We start from the raw sequence: 19,480 nt of genomic DNA on the forward strand, positions 1-19,480 counted from the left end.
GGCATGAATGGACTTCAGAGGTCTGTAAGCCTGTCTCCACCTCCAGTTATGCATATGTGCATATCTGCTCTTCTGTGGGGAAGGAGTCCATTGAAGTTTTATTTATCTTTTTGTTTTTTATTTTTTTTCTTGAGACGGAATTTCACTCCTGTTGCCCAGTCTGGAGTGCAGTGGTGTGATCTTGGCTCACTGCAACTTCTGCCTCCTGGGTTCAAGTGATTCTCCTGCCTCAGCCTCCCAAGTAGCTGGGATTACAGGGGCGCACCACCATGTTCAGCTAATTTTTGTATTTTTAGTAGAGATGGGGTTTCACCATGTTGGCTAGGCTGGTCTCGAACTCCTGACCTCAAGTGATCCACCTACTTCAGCCTCCCAAAGTGTTGGGATTACAGGCGTGAGCCACCATGCCTGCCCTGAAGTTTCATTTAGTTCTCATGAGGGCTCCTGGCCCCAGAAGAGAAGAAGCCCGCATCTAAGCTACAGTGTTACTGTTTTACACCAGCCCCTCACCCAGGGAGCCCTCTGGCCTTCTGTCCCCAACCACCCTGCTATCACCTTATACCTTACTCCCCCCACCCTCTCTGTTCCCACTCTTCACCCCATGACCTCCACTCACTGCCACCTGCACTGTTACCTTCTCTCCGAATATCTGTCCTTGCTCCCACACGCCTTCCCTCTGCAACACGCCTTTGCAGTGCCTTTGGCCTCTACTGCTGCACCCTGTACTCTTCCCTTCGCCCTCTGTGACTCCCCTCAAGCCCCTCCTCCGTGTCCTACCTTCCCTGGGACAGTGCCTTGCCTACCTTGTTCCTGGCTCTCTTCATTGGTGACCTGTGGATATGACAAAAAAGTTGAGGATGTGGGAGTAGGGGAGAGAAGAGTGGAGGGCGGAAAGCAGAAGAAGAAAGTGAAAGAAGCTCTAGAGGAAACCACAGGGCCTGTGGGGAAGGAGGGTCATTGCCGTGGTAACCCCTGGTTGTGGGGGAAGGGTATAGGTCCTGGCTATCCCATAGCCTGAGGCCAGCCAAGCCCACCCAGAGAAAGAGCCTCTCCTCTCCAATTGTCCCCTCCTAGCAGCTACACCTCTGCAATCCATCTGACATTTATTGAGCACCTACTATAAGATGGGCACTTGGCTAGGTGTGGTGGCTCCATCAGGGAAGCCTTGTAGAGCCAGTCACTGCCTACAAGGAGTGCTCCTTCTGGTAGGGGAGATTGACCTGTGAACACAGACCTCATGTCTAGTTCCCTCTCAAAGCTCTTAGTGATCTGTATGGGCCAGGAGCAAATCCCATTAATATTTTCCTGCTCTCCCTACGGGCTTCATCCTTGCCTTGGCTTCAGCTGTTGTTCCTGCACTCTCTGCTTCTCCCAGTTCACCTCCTCCACCCCTTTCCCAGGATCCACTACTGTGTTGGCTCCTGGTTCCCCAATCACATGCTCTGAGCCTGGCCCTATGCCTCTCTCTTCCAAGTTTCCAGTTGTCTGGACCTTGAATTTCTCAAAGCCTCTTCACTTCTCACCTCTGCTACTTCTCATCCCTACTAATTCTTTTATCAAGCCCTTACTTAGTATGTGCCAGGTAGTCTTGTAGGCAATTGATATGAATTATCTCTTTTAATTCTCACGACAATCCTGTGAGTCTTGCTGGACAGATGAGAAAACAGCTGCAGGCAGGTTTAAGTAACTCAGCTAAGCTCCTTACTACTAGTAAGTAGTAGAGCCAGGATTTGAACTCTAGCAACTTGGCTCCAGAGCCTATGTAGTCAAGCACACTAATATAATGTATCCTGGGTTTTCAAAGTGAACAAGTCTGTAATTTCTGGCCTCCCTACAGTACTTACTGCCCCTATTCCCTCCTATCATGTTCCTTCCTATATAAGTAAATGGAGAGATCATGAATTTTGGAGGCAGGCAGACCTGGATTTAAATCCCAGACCAGCCAAGTGTGCCTGTAATCCCAGCTACTCAGGAGGCCAAAGTGGGAGGATTGCTTGAGTCCAGGAGTTACAGACCAGCCTGGGCAACACAGCAAGACCCTGCCTCAAAAATAAAAAACAGGCTGGGCATGGTGGCCCACACCTGTAATCCCAGCACTTTGGGAGGCCGAGGTGGGCAGATCAATTGAGGTCAAGAGTTTGAGACCAGCCTGGCCAACATGGTGAAACCCCGTCTCTATTAAGAATATAAAACGTTGCTGGGCATGGTAGTGCACCCCTGTAATCCCAGCTACTCGGGAGGCTGAGGCAGGAGAATCGCTTGAACCTGGGAGGCGGAGTTTGCAGTGAGCTGAGATTGTGCCATGGGACAGTGAGCTGAGATTGTGCCTGGGAAACAGAGCAAGACCCTGTCTCAAAAGTTAAATTAAATTAAATTAAAATTTAAAAAATAAAATAATAAAAATTTAAAATAAAAATTTTTTCTTTTTTTTTTTTTAAATCCTAGACTAGCTACTTACTAGCTGTGGGACCTTGGGCAAAATTCTTTATTTCCTGCTTCCAAGCCTCAATCTCTGCATCTGTAAAATTGGGGCTTGGGGGAATATTAACCCCTATCTTATGAGATTGTTGTGAGGGTTAATTGTAATATGTTACGTTCAACACATGACAGGGGTTCAATAAATGGGCTTCTTTCTTCCAGATCTCTGTATTGTCCACTCCCTTGGCTCAGCCCCACCCCTATCTGCTCCACCTTCTAGATCAGTCACCCCCACCAACCCCAAATCTTCCCCACCCTGGGGAGTGTCACTTCCTCCTCTGCCGTCTCCCAGATCAGTACACAAAGGCTGCTGCTGCTGCCAGAGGAAGGACTGCTCTGCACGCACCTGTGAGTACCAGGGCACCAGCCCTTCTGCCTCCTCTCCTTACAAGCCCTGGCCCACCTGGTCCCAACCTCTTGGGAAGAGGGCTCTGACCTGGATACCGAGGGTCCTGTCCAGACTTGAGAAAGGCTCTGAACTCCTTTCTGCATTCCTAAGATCCCCTGACCTGGTTCCCTCCTCCAGTTTCACAGTACCCCCACCCCCACCTCTCCAAAAGCCCAATCTCTCCTGCATCAGTTTCCCATGAGTGGGTCTGGAGGCAGGGATGTATATGAGTGCTGTCATTTGAGTGCCTGCCATGTGCCAAGGACTATACCGAAGTAGGGCAGGTATACCGATTATACTGAGGGAGGGTTCTTCCAACATTACCCCCAGCTGCTATCCCTAATGCTCTGCCTTCAGCTCAGACTTCTTCCTAATCAGCACCTTGGTCACAGACTCCACTGTCCCGGGACACTGAGGCCCAGCAGCTCAGTTCCATCCCCTCCTCTTGACTCCCAGTGGGCAGCAGAGGGTTCTGCTTGATTTGGGAGGTAGGGATGGGTTTGGAAGAGGCTCTGTTTCTCAGCTGCTGAGGGGGATCACAGGGTGTGTATTGGAGTCAGAATGGAGTCCAGAAAAATGGAAATAACCACTTGGTCCCAGAGAGAGAAGGGAAGACTGCAGAATACCCCTAAGGAAAGAGAAATGGGATTAGGCAGAGCCCATCAGGGCTAGTGGGGAGAGAACACAACTTTTGATGGAGATAGTGCCTGGGTTGGAGGGAGGAAAGGAGAAAGCACAGCAGAGGCCTGGCCCTGCCCTGTCCTGCCCTGCCCCTAGTTCACTGGGTGACCCTGGCCTCATGGAATTTAGGTTTCCATTTGTAAAAAGAGTGGGATGGAGTAGTAGATTCAGCCATTCTATAGTTAGGAACAGAGGGGAAAAGGAAGTAAAATAGCCCTATGAAGAAGTGGAGCAGAGAAAAGCAGCAGAGAGATGCAATAGAAGTTTTGAAATGAAAAGAGCCAGAGAGAGACAGAGAAGCAGACAGAGAAATAGGTGGCAGAACATGTATTCTCAAGGAGGGGAGAAGAGAGGATAATTGGAAAGAAAGGTAGGAAAGGGCTGTCCAGGAAGTCCCAGGGCCCCCTTTAAGGGGAGATGAGTGGGCCTAAGGTCTCTGAAAAACCTATGCGGCAGCCGGGGCTCCACTTGAGAGAGATGAGTCAAAACCCGGCTTTGGGTTGCAGCATCTCCAGCCTCCCTGACCACAGGCATGCAGAGCAAGCAGGGCTGAGGTTACGCTGAGGCTGAGCTGGGACCGGCCTCTCCCCAAGGGGTGGAGGCTCCGTTATATATGGCGCCTGAGGTCACAGGTGGTGGGCAGCAGGACCAGGACATTCAAGGACTCAACACCCCACCCCTTTCCCACACTCTGTGCAGAGTATCTGGACCTGACTCTGGGCCCAGGCTGAAGAAGATGCAAATGGTTTATGACAAGGAGTTAGTTGGCCTTTCTCATACATTGCTGATGGGAATGTGGACCAGTACAAGTCCTGAAGAGTTTATGTTGGCAATACCCACCAATATATATATATATTTCTTAGCATGAGAATGTAGATGAAATACACACCAGTATTACAAATGATACCTATCTAGTTATCCTGCACGTCCTCTGCTAGGGATTTATCCTACAGATTCAGTTGCAGACGTGTGAAATGATAAATACATGATATTTGGCTGGGGGTGATGGCTCACGCCTGTAATCACGGCAATTTGGGAGGCCGAGGCAGGTGGGTCGCTTGAGCTCAGGAGTTCTAGACCAGCCTGGGCAACATGGGGAAACCCCATCTCTGCAAAATAATACAAAAATAATTAGCCAGGCATGGTAGCATGCGCCTGTAGTACCAGCTACTTGGGAGGCTGAGGTGGAAGGATCGATTGAGCTGGCAAGGTCAAGGCAGCAGTGAGCCATGATTGTGCCAGTACACTACAGCCGGGTGACAGAGCAAGACCCTATCTCTCAAATGAATAAATAAATAAATAAATAAATACATTACTTTTCATTTCAGCATTATTTGTCATAGGGAACTAGAAACAATTTAAGGCCAGGCACAGTGGCTCATGCCTGTAATTCCAGCACTTTGGGAGGCCGAGGTGGGTGGATCACTTGAAGTCAGGGGTTCGAGACCAGCCTGGCCAACATGGTGAAACTCTGTCTCTACTAAAAACACAAAAATTAGCTGGGTGTAGTGGCTCACACCTGTAATCCCAGCTACTCAGGAGGCTGAGGCACACGACTCACTTGAACCCAGGAGGCAGAGGTTGTACATCACGCCACTACATTCCAGCCTGGTCGACAGAGTGGGACTCTGCCAAAAAAAAAAAAAAAAAAGGTAAAGAAAAAAGAAACAAAGATAGTAGTAAATGATATTTATTTAGGGTAGGTGTGGGAACTGGGTATGGCATATGGAGTAGGAGATTTCTCATCATCTTATTTAACTTTTTGATTTTTAAAATGGTAAGATACACAAACATTTATCATTTTTACCCCTTTTAAGTGTACAATTCAGTGGCATTAAGTACATTCACTAATTCCAGAACTTATTCATCACCCTAAAATGAAACTGCCCATTAAGCAGTCATTCCCCACTTCCCCTTCCCCCAAGCTCTGGTAACCACTAATCTACCTTCTGTCTCTGTGGATTTTTCTAGTTTGGATATGTTCCATATGTGGAATCATACAATATGTGACCTTTCATGAATGGTTTTGTTCACTGAGCATGTTTTCAAGGTTCATCCATGTTGTAGCATGTATGTATCAGTACTTCATTTTTTTTTTTTTTTTTGAGACCGAGTTTTGCTCTTGTTGCCCAGGCTGGAATGAAATGGCACAATCTCGGCTCACTGCAACCTCCGCCTCCTGGGTTCAAGCGATTTTCCTGCCTCAGCCTCCCAAGTAGCTAGGGTTACAGGAGACCCCACCATGCCTGGCTAATTTTTGTATTTTTAGTAGATATGGGGTTTCACCATGTTGGTATGGCTGGTTTTGAACTCCTGATCTCAAGTGATCCACCCGCCTCGGCCTCCCAAAGTGCTGGGATTACAGTTGTGAGCCACTGTACCCAGACCCATTTCATTGCTTTTTATGGCCAAATAACTTTCTGCTGTATGGATATACCACCTTTTCTTTATCCATTCATCAGTTGATGGACATCGGGGTTCTTTCCACCTTTTAGCTATTGTGAGTAGTGCTGCTGTGAACATTTCCGTACCAGTTTTTGTTTGAACACCTGTTTTCAATTCTTCTGAGTATATACCTAAGAGTGAAATTGCCAGGTTATAGGATAATCCTATGCTCAATTTATTGAGGAACCAAATTGTTTTCCACAGAGATTGTACCATTTTACATTCCTTACACGGTAATGTATAAAGATCCAAATTTCTCCATGTTCTCATCAACACTCATTGTTTTTCATTTTTTGATAGTCATTCTAGTAGAAGTGAAGTGGAATCTCATTGTGGTTTTCTTTTTTTTCTTCTTCTTTTCTTTTCTTTCTTTCTTTCTTTTTTTTTTTTTTTTTTGAGACAGGGTCTCGCTCTGTCGCCTAGGCTGGAGTGCAGTGGCCCGATCTTGGCTCACTGAAGCCTCTGCCTCCCGGGTTCAAGCGATTCTTGTGCCTCAGTTTCCCGAGTAGCTGGAGCTACAGGCATGTACCACCATGCCCAGTTAAGTTTTGTATTTTTAGTAAAGATGGGGTTTCACCATGTTGCCCAGGCCGGTCTTGAACTCCTGACCTCAAGTGATCCACCCACCTCAGCCTCCCAAAGTGCTGGGATTACAGGTGTGAGCCACCACACCCAGATCATTGTGGGTTTCATTTGCATTTTCCTAATGATTAATAGTGTTGAGCATCTTTTCATATGCTGGGTGGCTATTTGTCTATCTTCTTTGAAGAAATGTCTTTTTAAGTCTTTTGCTCATTTTGAAAGTTGGGTTGTCTTTTTGTTGTTGAATTGTAAGAGTTCGTTATATATTAAGGATACTCATCTGATATATAATCTGCAAATATTTTCTCCCATTCTGTGGGTTGTCTTCACTCTCTTGACATTGTCTTTGATGCACAAAAGTTTAAATTTTTGATGAAGTCCAATGTATCTGTTTTTCCTTTTGTTGTTTGTGCTTTTGGTATTACAGCTAAGAATCCATTACCAAGTCCAAGATTATGAAGATTTACCTATATACTTTCTTCTAAGAATTTATAGTTTTAGTAGTTATATTTAGGGCTTTGATCTCTTTTCAGTTAACCTTTGTATATGGTGTGAGGTGGGGAGGGGGTCCAACTTCATTCTTTTGCATGTTGAAAGCACCTTTTATTTTTTGAGAAAAAGTGGTGGCATGTGCCACTACACCCGGCTAATTTTTGTATTTTTAGTAGAGACGGGGTTTCACTATGTTAGCCAGGCTGGTCTTGAACTCCTGACCTTGTGATCTGCCTGTCTCGGCCTCCCAAAGTGTTGGGATTACAGGCATGAGCCACGGTACCTGGCCTTTTTTTAAAGATGGAGTTTCAGCTGGGCATGTAATCCCAGCTCATGCCTGTAATCACAGCACTTTGGGAGCCTGAGGCGTGTGGATCACTTGAGGTCAGGAGTTTGAGACCAGCCCGGCCAATGTGGTAAAACCCTCTCTCTACTAAAAATACAAAAACTAGTCGGGTGTGGTGGCGCATGCCTGTAGTCCCAGATACTTGGGCGCCTGAGGCCAGAGAATTGCTTGAACCTGGGAGGCAGAGGTTGCAGTGAGCTGAGATGGCGCCACTGCACTCCAGCCTGAGCAAGACTCCATCTCAAAAAAACAAAACAAAACAAAAAAGACAGTTTCATTCTGTTGTCCAGGCTGCAGTGCAGTGGCACAATTGCAGCTCACTGCAACCTCTGCCTCCTGGGATCATGTGATTCTCCTGCCTCAGCCTCCTGAGTAGCTGGGATTACAGGCGCCCACCACCACACCCAGCTAGTTTTTGTATTTTCAGTAGAGACGGGGTTTCACCATGTTGTCCAGGCTGGTCTCGAACTCCTGACCTCAGGTGATCCACCTGCCTCGGCCTCCCAAAGTGCTGGGATTACAGGCATGAGCCACTGTGCCCAGCCCCAGCCCCATTTTTTGAAGACAGTTTTTCTCATTGAATGGTTTGGCACCCTTGTTGGAAATCAATTGGCCACAGAAGCATAGTTTATTTCTGGACTCTTTCAATTCTATTCCACTGATGTATAATATATGTGTATCCTTATGCCAGTACCACACTGTCTTCTTTTTTTCTTTTTTTTTTTTTTTTTTTTTTTTTGAGACGGAGTCTCGCTCTGTCGCCCAGGCTGGAGTGCAGTGGCGCGATCTCGGCTCACTGCAAGCTCCGCCTCCCGGGTTCACGCCATTCTCCTGCCTCAGCCTCCTGAGTAGCTGGGACTACAGGCGCCCGCTACCACGCCCGGCTAATTTTTTGTATTTTTAGTAGAGACGGGGTTTCACCATGTTAGCCAGGATGGTCTCGATCTCCTGACCTCGTGATCCGCCCGCCTCGGCCTCCCAAAGTGCTGGGATTACAGGCGTGAGCCACCGCGTCCGGCCTTCTTTTTTTCTTTTTAAGAGACAGGGTTTCACTCTGTTGCCCAGGGCAAAGTACAGTGACACGATCATAGCTCACTGCAGCCTCAAACTACTGGGTTCAAGATGTCTTCCCACCAGCACTGGGATTACACGCATGAGCCACTGCAACCAGCCAATGCTGTCTTGATCACTGTAGCTTTGCAGTATCTTTTTTACAAGATTATTTTGGCTATTTGGGGTTCCGAGCAATTCCATATAAATTTTAGGATCAGCTTTTCCATTTCTGCAAAAAAAAAAAGGGCCAATGGGATTTAACTTTTTGACTTATGAAGCGTGGTAAATGAATTACCTGCTCATTTTTAAAAATTAATATGTTTTTTTAAAATCAGGAATTTGCTTGGCTTTCCTGAAGGTCACTCAAGGTATTACCCTGTCTCCAGGCTCTTTCTTCAATCTAGATTATCTTTGTGCAAAGTACAGAAAGTAGAAATTTTTTTTGCCAACACTGGCCTTTCTCCCCTTATCCCAGACCTGCAGAGAGTTCTTGTGGTCTAATCTTCATTCCTCTTGCTACCATGTCAACCAAGCAGAACTATTCTTCCTTGACTGTTTCACACACTCCCTCATCTGCTCCAGCTTTCTTTTCTTTAATTCCCAGTCACTGACCCTCTTCTCTTATTTAGAATCCAAGATTGTAAAAGCCGCCAAGTATGTCAGACTATTTATTCAACTTCTCCACTTTGCAGATGTGGAAACTAAAGCCCAGAGAGAAAGTCTGACTTGCCCCACAGCCAGTGAGTGACTGCAGCAGCACCAGAATCTGGTCTGTTTCCTGTTTGGCTCTTCTACCACTACGGCTTGGGATCTCGGTAAATAGAACTGGGTGCAGACTTTAGTGCTTTCAGGCCCAGTCCCCATATCCTTTAGTAGGCCATTTTGCCCACCTTGGCCACATGAAGTCTGCACACAGGAAGGACAGATCTTCTCTGAGGCCCCTATTTTTTTTTTTTAGACAGATTCTTGCTCTGTCACCCAGGCTGGTGTGCAGTGGTGTGATCTCGGCTCACTACAACCTCCGCCTCCCCGGTTCAAGCAATTCTCTTGCCTCAGCTTCCTGAGTAACTGGGATTACAGGTGCACGCCACCATGCCTGACTAATTTTTGTATTTTTAGTAGAGATGGGGTTTCGCCATGTTGACCAGGCTGGTTTCGAATTCCTGAGCTCAGGTGATCCACCCACCTTGGCTTCCTAAAGTGCTGAGATAACAGGCATGAGCCACCACGTCCGGAGGCCCCTACCTTTGCGTGATACCTGCTCCTTCCCATCATTTTGAAGAAACTGCTGAATCCACAGGGGAAGTGAAACTATGAGGGGAGATAAAGTGTTGGGGCAGAGTTTTGAGAGTGATAACCACAAGCTAAGTTTAGAGGACTGAGAGCTTGAGGGTCCTCCCTGAGGACCCACATGTCTCCCTTTATATCCTATTACAGGGCATGGTGGCTTTGCCAATGGTCTTTGTTTTGCTGCTGGTCCTGAGCAGAGGTGAGAGTGAATTGGACGCCAAGATCCCATCCACAGGGGATGCCACAGAATGGCGGAATCCTCACCTGTCCATGCTGGGGTCCTGCCAGCCAGCCCCCTCCTGCCAGAAGTGCATCCTCTCACACCCCAGCTGTGCATGGTGCAAGCAACTGGTAAAGATGGGCCTATGGTCTTTGAACCATGTGTATGTGTATGTGTATATGTATGTGCAGCCTGGATATATGTATGTGATTGTGTGGGCACATGTATGATTTTCTAGGAACACTCCACAGTCTCATGTGTGACTGAGTTTGTGCACATAGGACACCTGTGTGTGGATATACGTGTGTGCATACACATGCATGCAAGTTTCCTGTGCACTTAGGATTATGTCTGTATCCATTTGCTTGTGTATATATGGAGAGAATTTGTGACCATGAATTGGGAGAAAATATGTGCTTGTGGGAATTCATGCTTGTGTATAGGTAGAGGGAGCTGTTGTGTATGTAAACATGGGAGAAAGGTACTACCCAGTGCGGGCTGCCATAACAAAATACCATAGGCTGGGTGGTTGAAGCAACAGGAATTCATTTCTCCTAATGTTGGAGGCTGGGAAGTCCAAGATCAAAGTGCTGGCTGATTTGGTTCCTCAGTTAGGGCTCTCTTCCTGGCTTGCAGACTGGCTACCTTCTCGCTGTGTCCTCACATAGTGGGGATGGGGTTGGGGGATGGGGGTGGGAACTGCCTCTCTTCTTGTAAGCGCACTAATTCCATCATGAGGGTTCCACCCTTAGGCCCTCATCTAAGCCTAGGTACCTCCCAAAGGCTCCATCTCCAAATATCATCACATGGAGGGTTAGGGCTTCAACAGAGGATGGGGTGGGGGTGGGGTGGGGTAGGGGTGCAGAGTTCAGTCCATAGCAGCAAGTGTGTGGTTAGATTTCTAAGTCTGTGTTTTGGGTGGAGGCATTCTGTTCCTGGGTGTGTAGTAGCCTATGATTGGACAGGTAGAAAGGGAAGGGGTGGAAGCATATGGGCTTGAGGGGGATTGGAAAGGCTTGAGCTACCTAAGTGGCCAAGAAGGATGCTAGGGAGCAGGTGTCTCCCTGGCTCTTCAAACAAAGCTGTTGTTTGTTTATGCTTTAAAGAGACAGAGCTCATGGAGCAGCAGAGCAGGAGGGGTGCCCAAGCTGGGATGGGGGCAGGTCTGCCTCTCTCAGGGTAAGATGGAGGGTTAGATCAGTGTGGGAGCCCAGATAAGAGATGGGGGCAAATTCACATGGAAGCAGAGCTACAGATGCTTAGAGGACCCAGGAGAAAGGCACACAGGGACCCAGGAGAAAGGCACACAGTGAATCTGACTGGACAAGAAGGGTAGATACTGAGTCTGCACAAGGCAGAGAGACAGAGGTGCCAGGCTGGAGCTGGGGAGCTGGCGCTCTTGAGATGGTCAGGTCTGTGTCTGGCTTCTCCAGTCCCCTGACACCTAGGGCCAGCTGAGAAGCCGCTCTAACCATTTCCTTCCCCTGTGGCTTCCCAACCAGTCCCAGGGATACCAGACATATTGGTGGGGAGGACGCCTCCTCTTCTGTTCTTATCCTTTCCTTTCCAAGGAGCTGTGGGTCTTAGTCTGACCACCTTCCCAGTTTGGTGTGAGCTTGCTGGGGAGGTTGGCCTAGGAGGCAAGGCCCCTGTTTTTTTGTGGTAGTGAAGTCTCTAAGATCTCAACAGGAAGTCTGTGGCTCTATTGGGGAGGAGAGGGGTAGGTGGCTGGGGCAAGGGGGAGTTGAGATAGGGGAGGGGTGGGGGACTGCTATAGGAAGTGGGGCTCTGACAAGGAAGAAAGGACCAGAGTTCCACCGGTGGCGGTTCATGCCTGTAATCCCAGTACTTTGGGAGGCTGGGGCAGGAGGATTTCTTGGGGCCAGGAGTTCGAAACAAGACTGGGCAAAAAAGCAAGACCCTGTCTTTATAGTAGGAAAAAAAAAGGCGTGGTGGTTCACGTCTGTAATCCCAGCACTTTGGGAGGCTGAGGTGGGCGGATCACTTGAGGTCAAAAGTTTGAGACCAGCCTGACCTATATGGGGAAATCCCGTCTCTACTAAAAATACAAAAAACCTGGGCGTGGTGGCGCACGCCTGTAGTCCCAGCTACCAGGAGGCTGAGGTACGAGAATCACTTGAACCCGGGAGGTGGAGGTTGCAGTGAGCGGAGATAGCACCGCAGCACTCCAGCCTGGGTGACAGAGTGAGACTCTGTCTCAAAAACAAAACAACACAACAAAAAAGACCGGAGTTCAAGGGTAGCTGTGGCGAGGAAGAGGGGAGGGAATCAGGGACTCAAGGAGTGGACTGGAGGTGGGGGCATTAGAGGTGGCCGGGTTTGCAGGGTGTTTTTGGGAGCGGGGCCCAGGGCCTATGCAGGACCGGGTCCCGACACGCCTTTTCTTGCTGAGCAGAACTTCACCGCGTCGGGAGAGGCGGAGGCGCGGCGCTGCGCCCGACGAGAGGAGCTGCTGGCTCGAGGCTGCCCGCTGGAGGAGCTGGAGGAGCCCCGCGGCCAGCAGGAGGTGCTTCAGGACCAGCCGCTCAGCCAGGGCGCCCGCGGAGAGGGTGCCACCCAGCTGGCGCCGCAGCGGGTCCGGGTCACGCTGCGGCCTGGTGAGTTAGGGGAGGCGGGGCCAGCCCAGAGGTCTAGGCTGGCGTTCCAATGCGCTCTGCTGACCCGCCCGCCACCCACCCGCTAGGGGAGCCCCAGCAGCTCCAGGTCCGCTTCCTTCGTGCTGAGGGATACCCGGTGGACCTGTACTACCTTATGGACCTGAGCTACTCCATGAAGGACGACCTGGAACGCGTGCGCCAGCTCGGGCACGCTCTGCTGGTCCGGCTGCAGGAAGTCACCCATTCTGTGCGCATTGGTGAGCCGAGCGCTGCCTCCCGCCCTGTTAGCCCTTGCCTATTCAACCACTGCCCTAGCCTCTGCCAACATCCTGGACTCACAAGGGCCCCAACTTGCCCTCCCAGTTGTTGACAGGCCTAGCCAGGCCACAGGTTCGTTCCTGCATCTCTCCCTAGACACCCATCTTCTAGGTCAGAGCTGGAGAGGACTCAAGAGACTATCCGTTTTACAGGCCTGAGACCCAGCGTCTGGAGAGACTGTGCTCGGGCACTCTCTGGGCCTGGACAGCTGCCCTGGGCCTACCAACCTGGAACCTGCCCTGATGCAAGTCTCCCTGGACAAGACCTAGATGCCACTGTCCCTGGCTCCACATTCTGTGCCAACTCTCCTCTATTCAAATTTCCTTCCTTTGCCTCATGCTGCTACCATATCCTATACCCGGGCCTTCTTCCGCCTTCTGGAAGTTCCCATTTGCCCAGGAAGTTGTGTCCTCCTCTTAAATGGCTTCTACCTGCCACTTCCCTGAGCCAGTGGTCTCACTGCTTTGCTTGCCAGTTACCAGGTCCCTGCCCCCTAGGTGCACCCTCTCCCATCACCGTCCTCCCCACCCCACTTCCCATAGAGTGCTCTCATGGGTCCTCTGTTGCTGCCCTGCGACTTCTGGCACAACCTTCATTCCTCTCCTCTCCCAGGTTTTGGTTCCTTTGTGGACAAAACAGTGCTGCCCTTTGTGAGCACAGTACCCTCCAAGCTGCGCCACCCCTGCCCCACCCGGCTGGAGCGCTGCCAGTCACCCTTCAGCTTTCACCATGTGCTGTCCCTGACGGGGGACGCACAAGCCTTCGAGCGGGAGGTGGGGCGCCAGAGTGTGTCCGGCAATCTGGACTCGCCTGAAGGTGGCTTTGATGCCATTCTGCAGGCTGCACTCTGCCAGGTGAGGAGGTGGGGCGGGGATCTGAGCCTGGAGGTCTGTTTGGGAACAGGACTGCCCCTTATGGTTGTGTAGTGCACAGTTCTAGGGGGTGCCATTCATACCATAGTTGCTGTAGTTTGTATATTTAACAATTACCTGGTGGGTTGGAGTAAAATATCTTGAGGAGGAGGCACGTTTTTCGAATTCACAAGTAAGCCTCCACTAGCAGCAGCCTTCTTTAGGGGGCTGGAGAGAGCAGGGAGAAGCAAGGTACTGGAGGCAAGGGGATGGACAAGCTGACTCAGAGTGAGGCTGGCCACATTCTTGGCTCACAGAGCTGGCTGGGGTGGCTCAAGGGCCATGCCCAGGTGCATAGCCTACCACCCCCACTGTAACTCAGGAGCAGATTGGCTGGAGAAATGTGTCCCGGCTGCTGGTGTTCACTTCAGATGACACATTCCATACAGCTGGGGACGGGAAGTTGGGCGGCATTTTCATGCCCAGTGATGGGCACTGCCACTTGGACAGCAATGGCCTCTACAGTCGCAGCACAGAGTTTGTGAGTCCCTATTGTCACCCTGCCTCTCCCCATTTCAGCCACACCTCTTTCCTTCCAGGACTCCCACTCCCAGCCTTACAGTCCTCACCAGTAACCACCCTGTAGACACCCTGCCATCTTCTCCAGCAGTTCCTCCTTTCAGCTGCCGAGACAGGACACCTTTGTCACCCCATTCCCTACCTCCTTCCTATTCCATAGCAAGCCTCCAGGGCTCCTCCAGCTGGTGGAACCTTGGTTCCTGGATTCCCTGGGCTGAGGGCACCTTGCATGTTGTGGGGGAAACCTGTGGGGCTCACCTTGTCCCTGCTCCCTGCCCCAGGACTACCCTTCTGTGGGTCAGGTAGCCCAGGCCCTCTCTGCAGCCAATATCCAGCCCATCTTTGCTGTCACCAGTGCCGCACTGCCTGTCTACCAGGTGAGAGCTGTCTACATGTCAGATCCCCCAGCCCCATCCCAACCTTTCTCAATTCCCCCAAAGATACATTCTCCATCCCCCATATGCCCTCCTTCCAGACCTCTGGGAGCCCATTTTCCTAGAGCTGTGACCCACCATTTCCCTTAACTCCCCAAAACTCAGGAGCTGAGTAAGCTGATTCCTAAGTCTGCAGTTGGGGAGCTGAGTGAGGACTCCAGCAACGTGGTACAGCTCATCATGGATGCTTATAATGTGAGGGGCCAGGGGAAGGGGAGATGGTGAGGGTGGGCACTAGGGAAAGGTGGAAAGGGGCCCTTGGGTGGGGTGGCAGAACTAAGAGGAAATGGTTACTTTTTGGTCTAACATTCCACAGCTCCTACCTATAGTCTGCATGTGGCTGTCATTAACATGTAACTGTTCAATCTTACATTCATAAATCTTAAAACATCTGACATGCAGACAGCATGGAGCTCTGCTCTGGGCAAGAAAGGAAAGTTTCAATCACTGAGCTTTTATTTCATGCGCCCACCATCCTAGGTGTACATACTGTTTGCTACTTCATTTAACCCTGCCAAAAGCCTTGCTTCATAACTGTTATCATCCCTATTTTACAGATGAGGAAACCCACACAAGGAGGCTAAGTGACTTGTCCAAGGTCACAAAGATAACAAACAGAAGGGCTGGCATTTGTCCCCAGTCAGTCTGTACATAAACAATGTGAGATCTGGAGCCTGCTTTCACTAAGTTTATAAATAATTCAGAGCTATTCTTCACAAGAACCATAGAATTTTACAGGTAGAAGGAACCATAAAAATTCTTAGTGGTTTAGGTCTTACCTCTGCAACTAGACTGTAGGCTTCTTGATAACAGGGAGCATCTCCTAAACCTATGGCAAGAAAATCTGAGACAGTATCAAATTTCCCAAGATAAACTCTGTAATGAATCTGCCCTTTAGACCTGGCATGCACCCAGGTTATGTGTCCTGATGTGGGGCTTCACAAACATGGTCTCTGTACATTTACAGCACCTGGCCAGCCTGTGACCCTCAGTGGCCCTTGCTGGCAGCTGCACTGAAATGCTGTATTAGAGGCCTCTGGATCCTGTATGTTCTATGCAAGGTTCTCACGGGTCCTCCCTCCAGAAATGCCTCGACTGGGCAGAATGGAAGGAGCCCCAGGTGGCAGAGGGCAGGGTGCTGGCAGAATTGGGAACACCTGGAGGGGACATAAGGTGGGGGTGGAGTCCTTTTCTGCCTTCACGTGGTTATCCACTCGCTCTCTTCCCATAGAGCCTGTCTTCCACCGTGACCCTTGAACACTCTTCACTCCCTCCTGGGGTCCACATTTCTTACGAATCCCAGTGTGAGGGTCCTGAGAAGAGGGAGGGTAAGGCTGAGGATCGAGGACAGTGCAACCACGTCCGAATCAACCAGACGGTGAGAGCCAGCAAGCACAGGCAGAAGGCGGGCAGGGGGAGGTGGGAGTGGGAAATTAAGCAGGCAGGAAAAGATGGGTGGCAGGTACAGGGAGTGACATGAGAGCCTGAGGTAGTCCTCCATCCATCCTTCCTGGAGCAGTCTGAGTGGCTTCCTCAGGCATGTTTCTAGGAGTTGGGTGTTAATATGACCCCATCCCTTCATTTATTAAGGGGTAAGGTTCTGGATGATTGGTGAGTTTGGGGTGTGTGTGTGTGTGCATGTGTATAACCATGGCCTGATTCCTGCCTCTTCTCAGGTGACTTTCTGGGTTTCTCTCCAAGCCACCCACTGCCTCCCAGAGCCCCATCTCCTGAGGCTCCGGGCCCTTGGCTTCTCAGAGGAGCTGATTGTGGAGTTGCACACGCTGTGTGACTGTAATTGCAGTGACACCCAGCCCCAGGCTCCCCACTGCAGTGATGGCCAGGGACACCTACAATGTGGTGTATGCAGGTGAGGGCCTCCTCTTCCCTTCACCCACCTGGCTCCCAACAACCAACCAACCCTGGCCCATATTCCTCTGCTGCTTTCCATCCCCCCCCACAGGAGTCTCCTCGACATCCCTAGACTCCCCACTCAGTTTCATCCCTTGAAGCTTCCCATATATGTCCAGGCCCTCCCCCTGACTGGGGCTCCCTCCACTCTCTCACCCCTCAGTGTTTCACTATACTCAACATCCTTTCAGCTGTTTGTCTGTCTCCAACTCTTTTGAGAACTTGGGTTTAGAGGTTCCTGGGAGAGACAATTCAGGGGTGATCAAACCCTCTGACTGACTTCTCTCCTTTGCCTTCCCCTTCCAGCTGTGCCCCTGGCCGCCTAGGTCGGCTCTGTGAGTGCTCTGTGGCAGAGCTGTCCTCCCCAGACCTGGAATCTGGGTGCCGGGCTCCCAATGGCACAGGGCCCCTGTGCAGTGGAAAGGGTCACTGTCAATGTGGACGCTGCAGCTGCAGTGGACAGAGCTCTGGGCATCTGTGCGAGTGTGATGATGCCAGCTGTGAGCGACATGAGGGCATCCTCTGCGGAGGTACCTGGAGCCTTGGGGAGAAGGGCGGGGTCTGAGAGGCCTTCCCAAGGCACTTAGGCTCTGGGAATCTCCTGGCATGGAAGGCAAATATCAAAAGATTCTGGTGTATGGGTTAGAGGGTGTGGTTGGCATACTTCAAAAAGATTGGATGCGTGGGCTTGTCGTGCCACGTGATGGCCAACTGTGTGTGTGGAGTATGGTTGTCACCCTCTGCATGGCTCTACCCCAGGCTTTGGTCGCTGCCAATGTGGAGTATGTCACTGTCATGCCAACCGCACGGGCAGAGCATGCGAATGCAGTGGGGACATGGACAGTTGCATCAGTCCCGAGGGAGGGCTCTGCAGTGGGCATGGACGCTGCAAATGCAACCGCTGCCAGTGCTTGGACGGCTACTATGGTGCTCTATGCGACCAATGCCCAGGCTGCAAGACACCATGCGAGAGACACCGGTGAGGCCTCAGGTCTTGCATCTTGGGAGCAGGGGCACAGTGGGGCTTGTTGAGCTACTCCCATCTGCCTACTCTCCTTCCTGCTTGTAGTTGGGCAAGGGGCATTGGGTGACAACTGCCCAGCTGGTAACCTATTGGCATCTACTACACAGGGACTGTGCAGAGTGTGGGGCCTTCGGGACTGGCCCACTGGCCACCAACTGCAGTACAGCTTGTGCCCATACCAATGTGACCCTGGCCTTGGCCCCTATCTTGGATGATGGCTGGTGCAAAGAGAGGACCCTGGACAACCAGCTGTTCTTCTTCTTGGTGGAGGATGACGCCAGAGGCACGGTCGTGCTCAGAGTGAGACCCCAAGAAAGTAAGTGGGCAGGGATGCCACAAACCCTGGAAGTTTGATGGGCAGGGTCTCAACTCTGGGGATGCAGAGTGAAGATAATGGGAAACAGGCTGGGGGCTGAAGCAGAACTGTGAATCCAGGACAAAGGCAGAGGCAATTGAGCAAGTGGACGAGGCTAAGGCCCTGGGCAGTGAGGATAACCTTGGACCTCCCTGGGTTCCCTTTGCTTTCAGTGACAGACAGGGTTGGACAGGCTGGACACACTGTGAGCAACTGATGATCTGTCCCTATGCTCCAGCTCCAAGTGTGTCTGGTTTCTTGTTCACAGAGGGAGCAGACCACACCCAGGCCATTGTGCTGGGCTGCGTAGGGGGCATCGTGGCAGTGGGGCTGGGGCTGGTCCTGGCTTACCGGCTCTCGGTGGAAATCTATGACCGCCGGGAATACAGTCGCTTTGAGAAGGAGCAGCAACAACTCAACTGGAAGCAGGTGAGGAGACTTCCTGGTTAGGCCCCTTTTTAGCTGTTCCCCCACCACAAGACCAGCCCTGATTCCTCCCACTGGGTTCCCCCAGCCCCTGGCACATGTAACCAACCCCTCTGCTAACTTCCATCAGCTCCTAGGATTCGGCTCAAGGCTGGCCTCTTAGGTCTAGAAAGGGGACGAGGAATCCTGGGATTTTTGCTTATAATCTGCAACATCTTTCTCCAGGACAGTAATCCTCTCTACAAAAGTGCCATCACAACCACCATCAATCCTCGCTTTCAAGAGGCAGACAGTCCCACTCTCTGAAGGAGGGAGGGACACTTACCCAAGGCTCTTCTCCTTGGAGGACAGTGGGAACTGGAGGGTGAGAGGAAGGGTGGGTCTGTAAGACCTTGGTAGGGGACTAATTCACTGGCGAGGTGCAGCCACCACCCTACTTCATTTTCAGAGTGACACCCAAGAGGGCTGCTTCCCATGCCTGCAACCTTGCATCCATCTGGGCTACCCCACCCAAGTATACAATAAAGTCTTACCTCAGACCACAGCTGTCACTTTGCTTTACCTCATCAAGGCCAAAGCAGACTGTTTATAGCCTGGGCCTCGGGAAAGCTCGTCCATCCTCCTCTTGCCACCTGAGGGCAGGGAGAGGTGCCCAAGCGCGAATGTGCAGGAAACTCCCGGGGTGCACCCTGGGACCCAGGAAGCCAGGTCTGGAAAGGGCCTATGAATTCTCAAGTGCTGCGGATGCAGGGGGGTCCCAGGTCAGAGACACTGCATCTGTTGGTGTCTAGCCTCCTTCCGTCCTGCTGCGTGTGCTTTTTCATCTTGCTCAGAACTGATGCCCTGTTTTTGCTCCTACTTGCTTGTTCCTCTGTGGAGAAGGGGTTTTAAAATGGCTTATAGGGTGCTGGAAGTTGTGGGGTGATTATGTAGGGAGAAAAAAGGAAAACAACTAAAACCAGTATGAAAAAGCTTCCCCAAAGAGGAGA

The 19,480-nt window shown here is 50.8% G+C and overlaps 1 protein-coding gene across 5 annotated transcripts; it reads left to right on the plus strand.

Moving 5' to 3' along the window:
- Positions 1–2,741: 2,741 nt before the first annotated feature.
- ITGB7 (integrin subunit beta 7) lies at positions 2,742–19,030 on the plus strand. 5 transcript variants are annotated; one of them, XM_003831030.5, is made up of 16 exons: positions 2,742–2,826; positions 9,158–9,280; positions 9,903–10,106; positions 12,392–12,593; positions 12,680–12,850; positions 13,524–13,765; positions 14,145–14,303; positions 14,623–14,718; positions 14,881–14,970; positions 16,007–16,153; positions 16,452–16,645; positions 16,993–17,216; positions 17,446–17,665; positions 17,818–18,026; positions 18,334–18,494; positions 18,717–19,030. In XM_003831030.5, exons 3-16 carry the CDS (start codon positions 9,906–9,908, stop codon positions 18,795–18,797), a joined length of 2,397 nt encoding a protein of 798 aa, XP_003831078.1. In that variant the 5' UTR covers positions 2,742–2,826; positions 9,158–9,280; positions 9,903–9,905; the 3' UTR covers positions 18,798–19,030. The 5 variants fall into 5 exon arrangements, with proteins under 5 accessions (XP_003831078.1, XP_057155435.1, XP_063449556.1 ...); XM_057299452.2 differs by lacking the exon at positions 14,623–14,718; XM_063593486.1 differs by lacking the exon at positions 9,158–9,280 and having other exon boundaries at positions 2,750–2,826.
- Positions 19,031–19,480: the final 450 nt, after the last annotated feature.

The sequence above is a fragment of the Pan paniscus genome, chromosome 10, assembly GCF_029289425.2.
Source record: "Pan paniscus chromosome 10, NHGRI_mPanPan1-v2.0_pri, whole genome shotgun sequence".
Lineage (NCBI taxonomy): Eukaryota > Metazoa > Chordata > Mammalia > Primates > Hominidae > Pan > Pan paniscus.

Excerpts from the sequence above, each read along its gene's own strand:
- ITGB7 (XM_003831030.5), top strand. The coding sequence starts at position 9,906 with ATGGTGGCTTTGCCAATGGTCTTTGTTTTGCTGCTGGTCCTGAGCAGA. Across the intron at positions 12,594-12,679 it reads CCGGGTCACGCTGCGGCCTG|GGGAGCCCCAGCAGCTCCAG; the intron begins GTGAGTTAGGGG and ends CCCACCCGCTAG. Across the intron at positions 16,646-16,992 it reads CTACAATGTGGTGTATGCAG|CTGTGCCCCTGGCCGCCTAG; the intron begins GTGAGGGCCTCC and ends TTCCCCTTCCAG.